Genomic DNA, 18,247 nt, shown 5'->3' with positions numbered 1-18,247 from the left:
ACATTACAACTGACATTATAGCAAAATAGGTCGCCAAGAATGGACATCTACAGATTTGGTATCGTGGACTATACGGTGTTTCTGGCTATGACCATATTATCCATAGCCACAGGATTATATTACGGATGGATAAAGTGAGTAGGACTTACAAAAACTTGGATGTTTACGTATGTAAAATTGTGCTTTATTTATAAAAAATATATAGGAAGACCAAAAAGAATGTAGAGCCTAATCCACCAAATGTTAATACAACTGAAAGATCCACTCCAAATTTGGGATCAGAAAAGATGGACGAGTACCTCATGGGATCGCGCAATTTGAAAGTTTTTCCTATTGCAATGAGTTTGATAGCCAGGTGAGGTGCTTAAGCTGCAATAATCCAATTTTCGTTTATAATTTTATTCAGTTATATATCGGGAGTTGCAATACTGGGAACACCTTCGGAAATGTACTATTACGGCACGCAATATAGTCTTATTGTGGTGGCCATCGTATTCCAAGGACTAGCCGTCTCTTATGTTTATTTGCCTGTGTATTCGGTTCTACAAGTAACCTCTTCGTATGAGGTAAGGCGGTCTGAAATGTGTCTATACATATATTAATTAATTTTCTGTCTTTAATATCTAGTATTTGGAAAAACGATTTCACTCGGTTATTAGAAGCATAACATCCATAATGTTTGTTGTCGAAGTGGTAAGCTAAGATAATTTATTATCTCTATGTTTTAATTACAAATTAATTATTTTCAGCTACTATATATGCCCTTTTTAGTATTCGTTCCGGCCTTAGCACTGAATCAGGGTAAGATTAATTCGGTTTACACCCGACATTCCGTAATTCTATTTGTTTTTACAGTTTCTGGCATTAATATTTATTTGATAGAAGTGTTGATCATTGTGGTGTGCGTTATATATACTTTATTGGTATGATATATTTATTATTTATTATTTTATTTAATATTATTACAAATTTGTATCTGCAGGGCGGTCTCAAGGCTGTGGTGCATACAGATATCTGGCAAGTGGCTATAATGTTTCTATCTGTTGTGGTTGTTGCTATATTAGCAACATTTTATATCACCGACTTAGATGACCTATTAAATAAATTAGAGGAAGGAGGACGGCTTACATTTGGAAACATTGATCCTTCACCTTATGTCCGTAACACCGTATGGAGCGTTATAATCGGCAACACATTCTACTGGACTTCAGTTAATGCTGTGAATCAATCGGTGGTCCATAGATATATGTCTTTGCCTTCTTTAAAAATGGCCCGAATCTCAATCGCCATCTTTGTTATTGGATCTATAATATTTTATTCTCTTCTCTGCTTTTTGGGATTGCTTATCTATCATACGTACAAGGATTGCGATCCAATAAGCGCAGGTCAGATCATGGTGAGTATCGGAAAATAGTCTAAGGCTTAATATATAATATATACATTTTTAATATTTTAACAGAATAGCGATCAGTTGGTTCCCCTGTTCGTAGTTCAGAGTGTTGGCCATATCTACGGAATCCCAGGACTTTTTATTGCTGGCATTTTTGGAGCTGGCTTGAGTTCCCTTTCGATTTCCTTTAACTCAACATCTTTGGTGATTCTACAGGATATAATCCGTGGTTGTTTTAAAATGAATCCAAGCGAAAAGGCATCTGCAATTTTTGTTAAATCTACTATCATCATTATGGGCATTATAGCCTTTGCTTTATTATTTATAGTAGATAAAGTTAGTGGCATATTAGGTATCTGCACGTCTGTAGTTTCTATTGCAACTAGTTCCACTTTTGGAATCTTTACCCTGGGAATGCTAGTACCCTGGGCAAATACAGTGGGAACAGCAGTGGGAGGAATCACCGGATTTCTCCTGGTCGGATGGATAACTTTTGGAACACAAATCGCCTCGGCATCCGGACTACTAAATCCCCAGAAACTTCCGGTTTCCGTTGAAGGTTGCACGGGTAATCTTACTCTCCCAGAAAGTGTTTGGATAGACGAAGAGCAAGTATTTCCACTCTACCGTCTTTCATTCCTTTGGATAAACCCCATTGGTGTGCTTACCGTCATCGTTGTGGGTTCTCTGGTCTCTCTATTGACCAAACCGACAGATATCAAGACTCTGGATTCGCAATTAATATCTCCACTGATTCACAGGTAAGGAAAATTATTTTATGTAATTTTATTTATAATTCAAATTTTATTTAATAATAAAAATGAATTTTCAGATTTCTTCCACAAGAGTGCTTCAAGTCCAAAAATTTTGAAAAGAAGGCAGGTCAAGATATATAAATAAATATATATATAAATAAATATAAAATTAAGTCCAATTTGTTAAATTTGAACAAAATATAAAATATATTAAATAAAATTAAAAATACATTTTTTATATTTTAAGATATAGTATGTAATTATGTTAATTTCAAAATTGTCTTATGAATTTAAAACAAATTGATTTCGTCTATTAGAATCAGCTTTTGAGAAAAGAAAGGGCAGAGAGAGATTACAAATGCACTTGCATTTGTTCTCTCTACTGCAATTTGCAGTGCATTTTGCTCGCTCTCGTACACACTGACACAAAAGCGCATCATCAAAAGCAGCAACAAAAACAAGACTGTTAAAGCAAACGAGAGCAAAAGCCCCGCAAAAGGCAAAAAAAACCACAAAAACGGGGAGTGGAGTAGAGTCATTATATCCCGTGGACGAGAAGGGGGCTCTAAGAGTGGGGAGAACCAGAGCGCAAGTATAACGCACACACACAGGCAGTTAAGTAAAGATGGTGGGAGGGGAGAGAGCGAGAGAAGGGGACATCGCGCAATGAGCGCGTGTACCGTACTGAGAACAGCGTAATGTAAAATCGTCGCTCTCCACAAAACTGAGAGCCTGTTGGCATTCAGTACATTTTGTTACTTTTGTGCACGCAGCTCGTCAAAGAGGAAAAAAGAAGCAACAAAAAAACAAAGCTGGAGCGGCACATTTGCAAGGGGAATATGGGTATTATCGCTCGCAGGAGAAGATGGAGTTGTAATATGGGGGCACTGCCTTACTCCTTAAACTTTTTTGTAAACCCCCTTTTTCAAATCCTGTAAAAAAGCAGTGTTCATATGTGTCGTAATGGACCCTAGGGGCAATCTTCGCTCGCATGGTGCATGGTTGTGTTACATTGGGAAAAGGAGCCCAGATTTCGCAGCCAAGCGATGCACTTGCAAAAAACAACAAAACCAAGACCGGCAAGAGCGAGCGAGAGAGAGCTACAAAATATATAAAAAAAGGGGGGCGGAGCAGGTGCGCCCACCGATTCGCGATGAGATTTTTGCACAAATCTCCGATACATGTTAATATAGCCACTGTGGTGTATGCACAAATACACGCGTGCACTGACGATTGCTTCTCCCGGTTTCTGCACGCCGCTGAGTGCGCCTTCGTCTTCTGGGCTGTTTTCGTGTTTTGGCGAGTGGGGGCACAGTTTGCAGCCTGCACTTTGTGGGCAGTTTTGATCCGATTCCGATGCACTTGCAGTTACCCAGACCTTCCCCCGTAGCCTCCATCCCCATCATGTTTTCCTTGACTGCCCTCTATTGCCATCCCAGTCTCGCTCAACTGCAGTTACAAATGCAAAAGAAAAGAATGAAAGAGAGAGAATGAGTGGGTTGGGTGAGGGATGCACTCGCACAGTGGGATGGAAAATGTGAATAGTGTCTTCTAAGTTTTGTATTTAGAAATATTAGTCTAAAGATAGTAATACCTACTGCTAGGAGTATACGAGTATTTCAGTAAAAGTGGTAAATTTCCAATATTTTTATGAGTTTTATGCTCAAGTAAAGCTTTAAAACTTTTTGATCCCACTGTGCAATCGTTAAAATTGCATTGGTCTTTTTCTCTTTCTTTAGTTTCGCTTATCTCCGACTCACTTGTCCACATTGAAAAAAGCAACAACTCACACGCACACCATCGCAGAACTGGGGCAGTGACTGCAGTGCGAGAGGGAGAAGACGAAGGGGAACCGTTGGCGCTGAGTGCTTGCCATCTCCCTCCCTCCACTCCTCTCCCTCTCGTTCCTCACATGCATTTTTATATCGTTACACAAGCATTTCATTTTGAGCAGAGGAGCCGCTTTTGCAACGGTGCTGCGGCTCTGTTACAAAATATTGACGAAGAAAAATCATACAACGTTTTTTTTTCGACCTTTTTTCTCAACCATTTTTCATTGGTGCAATGCCAGCGAAATCCGAGTTTAATCTTCAGTTTCGAAGCGAGGGGGTATTCTATTTCGGGGCAAGGTTTGAATTTCTATGTGCAGTGGAGTTTTCCGTTTTGGGGAAAAACTATGGACAGGATTTTTCCTAGGCGTCCGAATAGATCCAACCAGTTGGAGTTGCATACAGGTGGGTTGCAACTGGGTTTGGTGTTGCATTTGCCGCCCGTTGGGGAGATCGTCTAACAGAAAAACGAAAGAGTTTTCCCAAGCACTCGGATCTAGGCTCGCCGAACTAGGCTTCGTTTTTATTTTTTTTTTTTTTTTTTTTTTTGTACTCTTCGGCTGGCAGATGGTTGAACGTCGGGAGATGCACTCGCTGCACTCGATGCACTTTTCAAATGTGCGAGCGCAGGGGCACACAAAGTTTTCCATCCACATCTACCAACAAAAAGCCAAAGGGGGCGGCGATAGGAGCCCTAGGCACCACCCCCTTCTCCATCCTCACGATTCTTACACTCTCTTGCTCTCACACCCATAGACCACAAACACAGAGAGCCGCTTTACACAAAGAAAAAAGTAATGTGTTACGGATTTAAAATTTAAATTATTACATTTCCATTATGTACTTTCATTTTTTAAGTCATTTAAATACATTAAATCGTGATTACTGAATAAATAATTTTAAACAGCTTGCATGCATACATTTCAAGGAGATACATTTAATAAATTAGGTAAAATATTATGATTCCCTAAGTTTCGGTGTAAATAGTTATTTACATTTTTAATTTATAATGGGGTGTGAATATAGGGCGTATAGCTCAAAGACTAATATTTATTGAATCCATCGGATTTTTATTTCTGTGTAAATTGAGAGGGCGGGGCACAGGGGCAGATAAGTGCAGCTACGTGCACATAGAAGAAATTGCACACCGCACGAATACGATGACGTTGGCGTAATTGCAGAACAAAGCTGCTGGAAAAAATCGTAACAAGGGGAGAGGACCTTAAAAGAGTAAAGTTGACTTGGCAACAGAAAATGCCTAGTTTAGTAATAAGCGAAACGTAAAATAAAAATTATAACAGTACAAAAAAATGAATTAGAAAGTTTGGTTTTTACCTAAACCTTAAAAAGATCATTTAACTTATATGCAATTAACAACTTAAATAAATAAAATTAAAATTCAAAATAGGGAACAAATTGATTAAAATTACAAAAGTAAGCTAGCTTATGATATCAGAACACAAATAAGATACATCATTTGTATGGAATATCCTATAGTGCCTGCTCGTTTCTGTACTCCGTATTATCTCCCCACATCTTCGTTTTTTTTTCAAACCCCAAGAACGAGAGAAGAGCGCGAACAGAATGATTGGAATGAGAAGGGTGCAATGCACTGACCGCGAGTACATTGGCCCCAGACAAACACACACACAAACAGATATTATTGAGAGCGACCTTCAGTCCTCCTTGTCTGGCGTGTATCGCCGTCTTGTTCGCTCCGTTGCGCCATTTTTGCCGTTACGTGTTACGTCATCCGCTTAGAGACCTCTGATCGCCTGTTCCATTAACATCGCATGACGCAAACTCCACCGAAAACGTACATTTCAGAATCACACCGAGCACAGTGGATCCCCAGGCTGGGGATTATGGGGCTTCCCCACTTTCCGGGGGCAACTCCTTAACAGCGGCGTGCATAGAAAATCATTAGAAGTTACCCAAGAGCTACCAAGTTGTCATAGAAATAGCAAAAGTCTGGCCAACAACTTGGCGAACCCAGCTGGGGAAATGGGAAACGTGGAAACTTGGAAACTGGAACCGGGAGCTCTCGAGAAGGGGTTTCGAGTGGAGACAGCGATTGGGTTTCAGGTTTCGCTCCATGACTGGATTGGTTTCTTCTGGTTTGGGTTCGGCCTAGAGTACCACTGCTAACAGCCGTGCGGCTGTAAAAATTAACATAACAAAAGTCTACTCTTTTCTTTCTAAAACACCCCCTCACATTTTCCATTTTCCCCATTATAATTTCAAATTTTTATAGCACAATTTCTTAGACCCTGTTCGTTTATATTTTAAACACACAAACGTCGCGCTTCCCACAGAAATGGCCTAAAGTGCTGTCCATTTTAGTTTACCAGTTTACCAGGCACTTTTCGGGTTCGGGGCACGCCTTCTAAAATTATAATTTATTATTATTATATTTCGCTTACTTAATTACACCAGGAAAACAGAAGTGCTCAAGCACCACGGCGGTGCAAAGCCACCGAAACTCCCGACGTGCATTCAAAACCGCAGCAAAGGCAACAGGCCACCATCCTCATCCAGACCATGGCCAGAAAACCAGATAAAATAAACAGTCCAAACCCACTTCCATTACCACTTCGATCGTTCACTGTGAGAAAAAGACAAGTGTTTTATTTGATAGCATTGTTTACATTTGTGGAAAGACTTAGAGACGTTCTTTGGGAATTACTTTTAAAATATAGATTACATTTTTGTAAGCTTGAGGTACCTCCAATAACCTAGACTGAAAATCGTTATTAATGTCTAGGCATGTGTGGACATTTCATACTGTATGTACATAAACTTTATTAATTCGTTCAATGACAACAGTTGGCCTGCAGTAATGGAATATGATATCCGTATGACAATTAACAACCATTGGCATTAACTTCTGATTAATGGAAATTCCCTTTATTAACTTTTCCTTTTTAATAACTTTGTTCAGTGCATTTCCACTGCTATCCGGGCAATTCACTGTTTTCTGGTTTCTGCTCTTTCGTTTTTGTCTTGTTGGGCAAAAAATCGAAAAAGATGGCTACTAGCAGGGCGGGCTAACAGAAATTATAGTAGAGCGGAGCAGAGGCGCCCGTCTAAATGGCCGCCACCTCCTTAGACGATGGGGAAGATTCTGAATGGGCCCCATAACTCTCAGTCTCCCAAGAACAAAATGGAAATGGGAACAAAGTGGCTTGGTATTAGATAGAAAGGGTGGTACTATGTTAAGGGGCAGCAGCGCACCACCATCACCGCAAAAAACATCGTAGCACCACTCAAGACCTTCTCAAGGTCCCGTTCTTCCAATTGGGGACCTCCACATTTTTAGTCGCAGCGCACACACGCCGACATGGGGAAGTCTTGACTATCGTAGCAGGCTATCAGAAACTACCAGACAGGTGGCAACGTGGGGCGGCGGTTGTTTCATTTTAATGGGGTGTGCGGGGAAAATCCGATTACCAGCCATTCCAATTGTGTACTTGTGTTTGTTTCGCCATATCAGTCAAATGAGCTGCCTTCTCCATCCCCCACATTAGCTCTCTCGTTCACACTTTCCGCTGTTCCGCTCGTTTGTTACGTCACGCTATAGCGCCATATCGTTCAGGATTTCGTAAGGGGAATGCAGTGGAGTAAAGAGGGGTATGTTCGGTGATTTGGGGTACTGGTAAAGGCTAAAGTTGGGAATTTTAAATGAAAATATATGGGTACTATATAGGCACAGAGGCGTAATGTTAAAAATTATAATATTTAAATTTCTGGCTGACAATTGAAAATAGTAGGAAGTTTTTTAAAAAAGTTCCATTCAAGACTCAATTTTTAAATTAAAAAATAAATACTTACAATTAAGTAAAGTCTTAAAAAAAAACATTCTTAGAAGCTGATTCCCCTCTACTTTACTACTTTAGCCAACCCCCAACTTTTAACATTTTTCAACCCTCTCAATAAAATTGCATGCGAGCACCCACATATCAAATCAATATTCTCCAGCTTAGAGACAAAGTTGACACAATCCACCTGGCCAACAGGTGCGACAGAACGACAACCTGTCTCCAAAAATTTAAAAGCCACACCACCACCATCTGGAATCACAGTTAAACCCCTATTTGAAAGAACTTTGGGTGCCCTGGGTATTCCGGGTGGCTTGCTGGGGGGCGTCGCTAAAAGGATACTTTCATTTCATGCCCGGCGAGAGAGTGCAAACAATTTTTAGTGAAATTTTCGAATAGGCGAACAGCAAGCTCCCTTTTTTTGCGAGGGGTTTTTTGGTTCCGATTCCGATTCTGCCGACGACACTTGATGATGATGATACTCGCTCATGCACACACCCGTATTTGGTTTGTTGTGTGTGTTTGTGGTGTGTTACGTTTTTTATTCCGCCTCTTTTTTTGTTTTTGTTCATGCGCACACTGAAAAAGGTTCTAAATAATGACGGGAGCGCCAGCAACAACAACAACAGCAACGACCACTTAGAATGATAAAACAAACACAGAAACAAACAGGAGAAACAATAACAACAAATAAAATACAGAGAGCACACGCACACCACTGTTAAAGTACAAAAAAAAAGTGGGTGGTGGGGCTAACGAGAGGAAGTAGGGGCGCAGGGTCATGGCTGTTTATCTCGCTCGCACTTGCACGACATTGACTTTGAAACACATTTGACAGCCTCAGGCAGAAGAAGAGGAATAACCCGTGATCACGACCAAAAAGCAGAAGCAGCAACAACAACGAAATAACCAACATAAAGGCCATACAAATAAACAACAACAATTTGTTAGCAACAGAACTGTTCAGTTCTCATCAGAGGTGGTTATTTTGGTTTAAAAAAGATAATATAATAATAATAATAACATAATAATTTATTAGGCTTACGTAATCTTGGCATAAGCATCAGTAATATCAGAAATATTTTAAGTCGTATTTTCCAGCATCTGTACATAACCTAATCTTAATGCAAAATTTAATCAATTAAATTAAATTCTTACAAAACACTAAAAATTAAATAAAATTATTAATGTAGCTATTTTTCCACCGATTTGGTACCATCACTGAAATCCCACATATGTGCTCCCGCCAAGTAATTAGCATTTCTGCCTCTTACCGTCTCTGTCGCACGCATAAGCAACATGACAACCTAATTCACCACGCCAGAGCGAGCGCAAAGGTAAACGAACTGTAACCCTCACCATCCCCCACCTTTGTCAACTCACACGTGTGCCTGTTGGCTTGCTTGTGTGCACAGGCATATTTCAATGCCAAGGTGACGGCCTCGCCACATTATCTCGCTCTCTTTCTATTCCTGACTGCCTTCCATTCGTCTCACTCGCTCGCGCGGTGAATAAGTCAACCTCCTACACTTTTCTGCTCTACTGTTACCGTTAAAACTTAAACTTAAAACAGTTCAAACATTTTTTACAACACAAAAATCGGCGCCAGAGGAGCGCGAACCTCAAGGTATCCACCATTATCGCATTGAATCCCATTCAATCCACTCGCAAACTCACTCGCGACCTGCCACGCCCCAAAAAAGGGGGACGGAGGATAAGAGTACGATTACGAGTACGAGTGAGTGAATAGTGTGAATGCCTTATATTCGTAGCGGTTTTGTGAATTTTGTAATAGGCAAGCAGGACTTCAAGATGGATTTTCGGGTCTTTATGCAGGCACGAAAGAGATGAATATATGCCGTAATGTTTGCTCAGTAGTGGGACTCTCAGTGCTCTAAACGCTGGGCGCCTGTTAACTGTTTTAGTTAAAGAGCAATCCATTTTGTTTTGCCCCATGAAAAGGAGTAGCGCCAATGTTCTGTCCCCATCTCAATCGCACATGCCATATTGCCATCTCAACTTGCACGCAGCAAAGTTGCTGAAAAGAAATGCGAGAAAGAGTGCGAAAAAAGGCAGCAGATGGAAAAGGAGTGAAGCATTATGAAGATTATTTGCCCCTTAAATATTTATTACATTTTTTAAATGCCAATTTTAAAGCTTTGTTTCCCTTATAATGATTAATTTTTATATTGTCATTTAAGCTTTAAGCGCATTTGCACAAAAGCTGAGCTACAATTTGAGGCTATCTTCCAGTGGGAATTGAAAAAACATATCTAGCTTATTGTTAAAGCTTGGAAATAGGGAAAAGATTTGCGCGAAATAGGAATTCTGTGGGTTTTATTTTCAATGGGTTTTCCCTTTTTTCCGTTTTGGATTTTCCCTAATGCTACAATGCAATCTAACAAATATAAACTTAATTTTTTGGGAGCTAGGGATTTGAAGGGATTTGTTTTTAGTTATGCTGAATGAGTTGGGCTTCCCCTTTTCTCATTTCGCATCTTTTGGCTTTCTGATAAAACTTTCAATCCGCAAAGCACGAAAAAAGCATTAACAGCGCTTTCTGCAAGTGTGTGTGAGGTGCTTTTGATTTAATAAAGTTTAATCTATTGATAATAAACATAAAAGATACAATTTATAAAAAGGTCTCAAAGGTAAGACTTTGAAAAGAAAGGATATTTCTTGACTTCGAAATTGATCAAATCAAAAAAATGTTCGGTCATAAATTTTGGAAAGCATAATTTTATCGAACGATCTTAAGTGATCTTTATGGTTCTAGCATTTTTTATTTCTTTGATATGCATTAGATACTCCTAAGACCTATTAATAACTTTGAGTCTCAACGCTTTCCGTTAAAGTTTTCAAACTTATTGTGCTTGGTGATTGCCCAGAACTTTTAAACACTCATCTGAGGGGCAAAACGGGACAGAACTCACTCTTTTTGAGCGATGCAGCTTGCAGAACAAGTATAGAACTTAAACTTTGCTAGAGGGAGAGCACATCAACCCCTCCTCACCCATTAAAGAAAGTGAGAGGGAGAGGGAGCTATTGGTAGAATGGGAAACCTTAAGTTAGCGAACCTGAGAAGAACCAGAGAATGTGTCCAAAGTCTTTACCTCTCCGCGCCCCCCATATCATTGGCTATTTTAATAAAAGCACTCGGAGGTGAACTTGACAGATTTAACTTTTTTCAAGTTTCGTTTCGGAATACCGAAAAGCGGCCGCCTCGCAACTTTGGCAAGTTAATTTAGCATGGAAGCTACAGTTTTGAAAGTTCTTTTGCTGGGCGCTGAAAATCGTCGATGGCTTTAGGAGGGCGATATGATATGTATTTGTTTTGTTTTGAAACAGGTCGACGATGCTTGAGGTTTTCAAGGGGGCTGCGGGGTCAACCGATCCGAGCGTAAGCGTTTTATATACATTTTTTTTTAGCCGAGAGAGCTTAAACAGCTTTTTAGTCCGCATATTATACAAAAGAATTTATTTATTGGCCTCTTGCAATTATTGTGTAAAGAAATTAAATAAAACCAAGAACCCGAAATCAGCGAATGCAATTTTTTAATTCTGAATCAGAAATTGCAAAGGTTATCTAATGATATTACTTACTTAGTGTTCTTAATGGCATAATAATTACGCAGTGCCCAAATACTTTGAAGGCAATTAAAACAAATGTTATAATTTCTTAATTGCCCATTATAAGATATATTATAATTATCACTAATGCAATATGTAAGCCCAAGTCACAACAGTAATTGAATTCGTTGCCATAATTTAGGAAAACCACTTTAAAATGTGGTTAAAAGAATGTAATTTTAATTAATAAATTAGCGGAAAGTAAGCGTACTGCTTTTTGAAAGCTTCTAATTACACTTAAATTAGTGAATATAATTTTTTACGTTAAACATTAAATATATATTTTAAATTCTTGTTTTTATTTTTCACTAAAACTCACATTTTATAAAAAAAATGTTCTCATAATTTTTATAGTAAAGCAACTTAACTACTCACGTTTTAAATTCTTCCCGTTGCATCTATGTAAATTCTAAATAACTTTTTAATAAAGCAACAAACTTTTGAATATATTCCGAAAAAGTCCCTAGAAAAAACCCCAAAGTCGAATCCCACACCAACTGATTTTTCCAGACTATTCCGCTCTCTTTCGCTGCGTCTACAAATTGCACATCTAACGAAACGGAAGCAGTTTTTTCGAAGAAATTGCACAACTCATTCGGTGTAGAATTATTGTAATCCCCACTAGGCGCACAGATATCGTTAGCAGGTCGATTTCCCCTAAGAGTCTTCGGAGTGCTTTTCGCCGCAAGCGCTTTCCGCAACGAGTGCGAACGGGATGGCAGCTGTGCGCAGCTTTTGCCGCGCCCCACCTTGGAGTCGTGTGCCGTCTCGCTTGCGCCCAGCGTTGCATTGACGTGTGGCCGTAAAAACGAATAGTGCAGAAAAGACGCCAAATCGCTGGCTAATTTGCCTGAGCGCCTGATGAAAAATTCACAAAAAGCCAAAATAGCGCGGAACATACAATTTTTTTCTCGGACGGCGAATCACGACGCAACTCTAAAATCCGGCAGTTGGTATTTAAAATTTAAATTTATTAGCGCGACTTTGAATAAAATTAAATAGTTTTAAAAGCAAATAATTTTTTTTATTTTTGGTTTTTCATTTAATTTATGAAATAAGTTATTAAACGCGTTTTCTATTTATGATTTAGTTTTCGTCGCACTTTTGAATTTTTAACGTACATTTCAGAGCGCCAAATTTAAAATTGGATTTCAGAAGGGATGGATTTTAAACATAATAAAAAAATAAATAAATGAAAAAATAAATTTAATGAATGAATAAAAGGTTGAAACCATTCAAAAATTAACAAGTTTTAATTTAATTTTATTTATTTCTGTACTCTTAACTTGACAACCCTTTGAGTGCATTTTTTTCTTAGGATCATCTGTGAATAATTCTATTTTTATCTGTTACAAGAAATTGCAGCAAGTCAATTGCAATTCGTTAATTGTCGAGCGTTTTCGAAGTAAGTTTTTTACAAAGAAGAAAAATTATAAAACAAAGTAACGATATTTATGTTTTAAGACGGGGCTAAATTCGATTTCTTAAGTTTTCTTTTTTAAACATTGAAGTGCATTTTTTTTATACAACCAGCAGTTACATAACCGATTTAAGCAAAAATGGCTCTACCCGATGGACTGTCTAACAAAATGAAGGTTTTCCAGGTGAGCTTAGAGAAGCCAAAAATTTTAAAAATATTAAAGGTTCTTAAATATTTTAGGCTGTCAACGAGCTGCCCGTTTTTCTGAAAGGCGGCCCAGCGGACAAGGCTTTATTCGGCATTACTGCTGGATTGTGCGGCGTTGGCATCCTCAGCTTTATCCATTTGGTCTACACAATGGGTTTCGCCAAGAAGAAGGCTTAAATTAAGTGATTAAATACTTTCTTGATTAAAGAAATATTAAACTAAGTAAATATTGTTTTATTATTATTGAATGTCAAATGAACCGCTAAATTAATATTTCTAAAAACGTTAGTAGAGCAACACTGCTTTTGTCCACGCAATTATGAGTTTGAGTTTTCATGATATACCAACTCTGGTCACACTCTTTTTGGGGAGGAAAAATAAAAACAAAGAAAAGAAATTTTAATTCCTAACAGAATTTTGTAGAATTTTATTTAACATAACTAGCCAAATGGAGCCCAACGATGAGGTGGTAGAACGCCAGAAACTAGTGAACGATGTAGAAACGGAGGAGGAAGCCCAAAGCCAAAGTGCACCCAAATCAGCCACCCCCGCCTCGCCCGCTGTACCAAATGTGAGAGATTCCTGAGATTTTAGTATAGAAACTTTAATTTTCTTCTTATTTTCTGCAGATCAAAATCAAAGGAATATCTAGTGGAGAGACCACACGCAGCAGAAATTCCGCTTCCTGTTCAATAGAACGTACGATATCCGAAAAGGAGAAGGACAAAAGCCAGGGGCAGGGTCAAACAGCGACGAAGGTGACATATGTAAATGAACGGCGACCACGCCCACAGGCACATGTTGGAAGCGGCAGCGGAGGAGGCGGTGGTGATGAAAGATTCGAGTTCAAGACCCGGCCACGTAAATTGCTCAAAGGTGGGTGAAGCTATAAAGCGAAGTTACTCATCGTTTTCCCCATTTTTAACGGCATTTTCAGTCGCTGTGGATGGCGGTTTTTGGTGTCAGCTGGGAAGGTTTCGGTATTCGGTTTCATTAACAGCACAAATATAAGGAATTGCCTATGATACCATTTTTAAAGCATAACTCTAAATTTATACATTAATATAAACTTAAGTCTTCATTTCGAAATCCAGAAAATATTTAACAAAATAATATATAATAATTCCCTTTTATTCATAACAAATTCGACTAATTGCCAGCCTTAATGGCCATCATTGACCTTCCTTTTGATGACGCACTTTTCCGGTGTCCATATGGCCGGAATACATTAGATTCCATTATTCACAATCTATATACACACGAGCCCCTCCCTTTACACCCCTCGCGCATAGACACTTTGGGAGGTGGTTATAATTTCAATAATTGAAATTACAAGCCGTCATGGCTCTCACCGCCTCATGCAAAAAGCAAAAACTAAAATAACAGCCTGTGGCAGGACGTTTTCTATTGCTTGCTGTAAGCTTTTCCCATCGGTTCAGTTCATACGGCAATTGTTGTGATTTATTTATTAGATTTTATTAATAGTGTTTAATTTATAGTTTCGTAGTTTTAGTTGTGACATAAAACTTGTATTTGAAGTTTTTAATAGTTATTTGTGAATTAGAGAATTAGTTTCTGTACTATTTTTACCTTTATTACTTTCGGTGGCTTATTTGTTTGTGTAATATCTAACAAAATTATTGTTTAAATTGGTTTATTTATGATTTCTTTATTTATTATTATTATTTGTATCTGTATTTCCATATCCCTTCACGTTTGATTTGTTGTCCATGTCATGACGAGACCAGATCGCGATCAAATGGAACCCACACACAGCAGTGCAAACAGCTTGAATGCAATCACTTTGGTGAGCAGCGAGTGGCTAGCACCTGATCCCACAACCTCGAACAAGAAAACCACCTTAATCCAACACAACACCAACAACAACAACAACGACAGCACAAAACCCAACAATAACAATCAACATAATAATAGCAATCAGAATACACCGCGATCGCAGCGTCGCAAGAATCCTTCAGCCACGATGCCAAATACCAGTATCCGCAGCGATAAATTCGACGATCGTCCAATAAAACATCATTCCTTTGTCTCCGAAGTTCCCGATGTGAAGCACATGGAGCGAGCTCTTCTAGGATTGCTGGATGACTTTCACTCCGGCAAGCTGAAGGCATTCGGTGAGTGGTGCATGAATTTTGCATACAATAACTACGGCTAATTCTTTGCTCCTAACATTACTATCCAAGCAGGTTCCGGCTGCACCATGGACCAGATGACCAAGATCCGTGAGCAGCAGGAAAGCCTGGCCAAACTGCATTTCGAGCTTGCTGCCGCCGAGGAGGATTCCTTGGAGCACGGCAACGAGTTCAATACCAACAAGGCTCAGGAGAATATGTTGCAGTTGATGCAGCGTCTGGAACAGCTATCCATTTCCATTGAGCAGCTGCAGACAAGCCACACGGGTCTCTGAGATTTGGCTCAGCCGCAGGCTTGGGATCAACGCCTGCTCTGGCTCTGAGCACATTACTTTGAGGAAAACAAGTAACACCAAAATACAGAAGGAAGACATTTCGGAATTCAGATGAAGTTTTACACGAGATTAGCGACTTTTCAACGGTTAGGGAGCTATCATTTAGGATTTTGTGTAAATATTTTAAGTTTTACGCTTAAGTGGAAGGACTTGATGGATGGGCTTCTTATGCTAAATAGTTTAGCAAACTCGCAGTGATTGTGAAACTAATTTAGATTATCTTCGCATAGCCATAGAAATAGCATTAAATTATACAAATGTAATAGACGGTGCCAAGGGATGGTGCTAAAATGATTCATTTCATTACAATTCGATTCGATTTGATTATTGTGTGCTGCAGGTTATCAAGCTTTTTGATTACGATAAAAAATCTGTTCCGCTTATTGTTTGTTATAGTTATTTGCAATATATATATATATATAAACACCTAATCATATACATGTACGGAACTCGGAACCTATTAAAGTTATCATTTTTATAATGCATTTAAAAGTTGTTTTACGAAAGCATGATTTATTGTTAATTTTTAATGGCCATAAAGAATTTATTTTGGTATTCCTATCACTATTTGTGGCGCTTGGATTGTCAGATTTTTTGTTCAACTTGTGGTTCTAAGGAAACGGAATTCCCCACAATCTATCAATCGTTCGTCCCCAATCGGTGGCCTCTCAAAGACGCCCACTGCGGATTCCGTTCTGCATGCACAATTCCCATTCCTCGGGATGGGCATATCAATTGTGAGAAGTGAACCTTTGGACAAGTGCATTCGTACATAGGAAATTTTATTCCGTCGTTGTTGTTGCTGATGATTCTTGTGGCTTAATTTGTGCATTTGTATTCATCTGGTGTCCTCCGTTTCTTGGGCTGTCATTGCGCAGTCGCAGCCGGGATATATCCCCATTGCTGTGATTGTTGCTTTTGTTGTTATCCGACTTTAATGTTGTGGCTTACAGTCGTTGTTCTTCTTATTTTTGTTGCTTTTCTTTTGGTTTGTTTGTTGTTTTTGTGATCGGTAAAAGTAATTTGTTGTTCATTCTTTCTTTTTAATGTCGGTGTAAATCCGGGTTTCAAATAACAAGAACTGTGCACTGAGAGAAAAATATGCGATTTATTAGAGAGGAATGTAGATAAAGTATCAAATTAATAAGTTTTATTAACAAAGATTAAAGTTAAATTTCTACCTGTAAATGGAAGAATGAAAATAATTTTATAAACTTTTCTGAAAATTTAACAATTAATTTTCTAAAATTACTAAGATTTGGGGTGGAAAAGTTTGAAAATGATTAACAATTGTACCAAATTATCAGTCTAAAAAGGAGATAATGAACTTAATAACAACATAGGTCTAAGAGGCAGAAAGAGTTTAGGTTATAGTTTCTGCCAATTTTGTACTTCCATACATTACCTACACATAAATCTCTCGCAGTGCACTCCCACTTGTTGGTTTGTGGCCACTGGCCACCGTTCCCTTTTCGTTTTTATTATTTTTTTACCCCTTCTGCCGCCTTTCAACTTGTGGCCAAACTCTCGGGTTCTTTTGGGCTTCTTTTCTCTGTTTGGCTAGCGGTTTAGTGCATTCCTTGGGCCTCCGTCTCCGGTCTCTCACACTCCGAGAAATGTTGAAATAAACGCTTGGACCGTCGCATCCGCCACGCTGCATACAAATGCATTCTGTTCGACAAGGGCGTGGCATTTGAGCCGGCAGCAAAAACTAAACAGCAACACGCAACATCTATCCCCAAATTGCTGCCACAAGTGCCACTGACATTGCCACAGCCATAGCCACCGCCACTTCCACTCATCATCATCAGCCATCCATGGATCCACGTTCCATCACGTGCTAGGGATTGGGTTGGGGGAATCCATCCCGGCGGAGGGATTGGACATGGAAATGGGGAATATCCGCGGCATTTTTAACTCAGGCAAGGCCCTACCTTACACTTAGAGAAATTATAATTAAGATAACTATTTTTTAATAAAGGGTTAGAAAAGGATGAAGGGCACTAGCTTGTTATTAAGGTAAACTAGTTTAACTTAACTTCAAAACTAGTAAACATGAACAAGATATTGCTTAGCCATTTTCCATGAAAAATGTTAGAATTCCTTTCTTTTTTTTTTTAAATAAATAAATATTATGAAGGTTTCTACTAATTATTTTTTGTCCAGTTTAAAGTTAATTTCTTCCAAGTACCAACAACGACAAGTGCCTGGCTTCTTTTTGAGGTGGGTGCAACAGGGGATCCGATTCGTGTCGCATCGCATCGAATCGGATTGGGATCGTTGGCAGTTCATCGAATCGAGTGTTATGTAAAGACGGCAACCGAAAGAAGTCATTAAATATGTGAAGCGCATATCAAATTTCGAATGAATTGAACTTACTTGGCTTGGTCACATGAGAATTTGATGAACTGCCAAGCGGACGAAGAGTCGTTGATACCTTTTATTTTGGGAAAGGGATTGGGAGGGTGGGGGGTTCAGGGCTGGAGATACAAGTGCAAGGTAAGGGTGGGCAGGAGAGCAACACTTGTTGCCCGGGCAATCTGATCCGATATGCTGTTGGCGTCGTCGGGGCACTTCATTAACCTGAACTCTGACTCCGCCAAGACTTTGTGCACTCACAGAAAATTAGAAGTTTTTGGCATGTTATAAATCTGCAAGAATAGTTGTGGAAATTAATAAACTAACGTGGGAAAAGACACCAGAATAATGG

At 39.0% G+C, this 18,247-nt stretch overlaps 3 protein-coding genes across 7 annotated transcripts; all 3 read left to right on the top strand.

Annotated features, from left to right (window-relative positions):
• Nucleotides 1-7: 7 nt before the first annotated feature.
• On the top strand, nucleotides 8-2,309 carry LOC108110507 (sodium-coupled monocarboxylate transporter 1). The gene is made up of 9 exons (XM_017219587.2): nucleotides 8-134; nucleotides 206-355; nucleotides 407-566; nucleotides 628-693; nucleotides 750-801; nucleotides 856-923; nucleotides 983-1,396; nucleotides 1,460-2,151; nucleotides 2,223-2,309. The coding sequence occupies exons 1-9, from the start codon at nucleotides 40-42 to the stop codon at nucleotides 2,284-2,286; spliced, it is 1,761 nt and encodes a 586-aa protein (XP_017075076.2). The 5' UTR covers nucleotides 8-39; the 3' UTR covers nucleotides 2,287-2,309.
• A 10,452-nt stretch (nucleotides 2,310-12,761) lies between these two features.
• On the top strand, nucleotides 12,762-13,271 carry LOC108111127 (cytochrome c oxidase subunit 7A1, mitochondrial). 2 transcript variants are annotated; one of them, XM_017220485.1, is made up of 3 exons: nucleotides 12,762-12,827; nucleotides 12,956-13,026; nucleotides 13,083-13,271. In XM_017220485.1, exons 2-3 carry the CDS (start codon nucleotides 12,982-12,984, stop codon nucleotides 13,224-13,226), a joined length of 189 nt encoding a protein of 62 aa, XP_017075974.1. In that variant the 5' UTR covers nucleotides 12,762-12,827; nucleotides 12,956-12,981; the 3' UTR covers nucleotides 13,227-13,271. The 2 variants fall into 2 exon arrangements, with proteins under 2 accessions (XP_017075974.1, XP_017075975.1); XM_017220486.1 differs by having other exon boundaries at nucleotides 12,769-12,827; nucleotides 12,959-13,026.
• Nucleotides 13,272-13,373: 102 nt separating this feature from the next.
• LOC108111126 (coiled-coil domain-containing protein 28B) lies at nucleotides 13,374-16,022 on the top strand. Of its 4 annotated transcripts, none has more exons than XM_017220483.2 (4): nucleotides 13,374-13,620; nucleotides 13,679-13,925; nucleotides 15,107-15,184; nucleotides 15,257-16,022. In XM_017220483.2, the coding sequence occupies exons 1-4, from the start codon at nucleotides 13,498-13,500 to the stop codon at nucleotides 15,475-15,477; spliced, it is 669 nt and encodes a 222-aa protein (XP_017075972.1). In that variant the 5' UTR covers nucleotides 13,374-13,497; the 3' UTR covers nucleotides 15,478-16,022. The 4 variants fall into 4 exon arrangements, with proteins under 4 accessions (XP_017075972.1, XP_017075971.1, XP_017075970.1 ...); XM_017220482.2 differs by having other exon boundaries at nucleotides 15,254-16,022; XM_017220481.2 differs by having other exon boundaries at nucleotides 14,798-15,184.
• The last annotated feature ends 2,225 nt before the right edge of the window (nucleotides 16,023-18,247 follow it).

The sequence above is a fragment of the Drosophila eugracilis genome, unplaced genomic scaffold (assembly GCF_018153835.1).
Source record: "Drosophila eugracilis isolate 14026-0451.02 unplaced genomic scaffold, ASM1815383v1 contig_587, whole genome shotgun sequence".
In the NCBI taxonomy this organism is placed as follows: domain Eukaryota; kingdom Metazoa; phylum Arthropoda; class Insecta; order Diptera; family Drosophilidae; genus Drosophila; species Drosophila eugracilis.
Note: the sequence above shows the minus strand (reverse complement) of the source record. Positions and strands in the feature narration are given on the sequence as shown.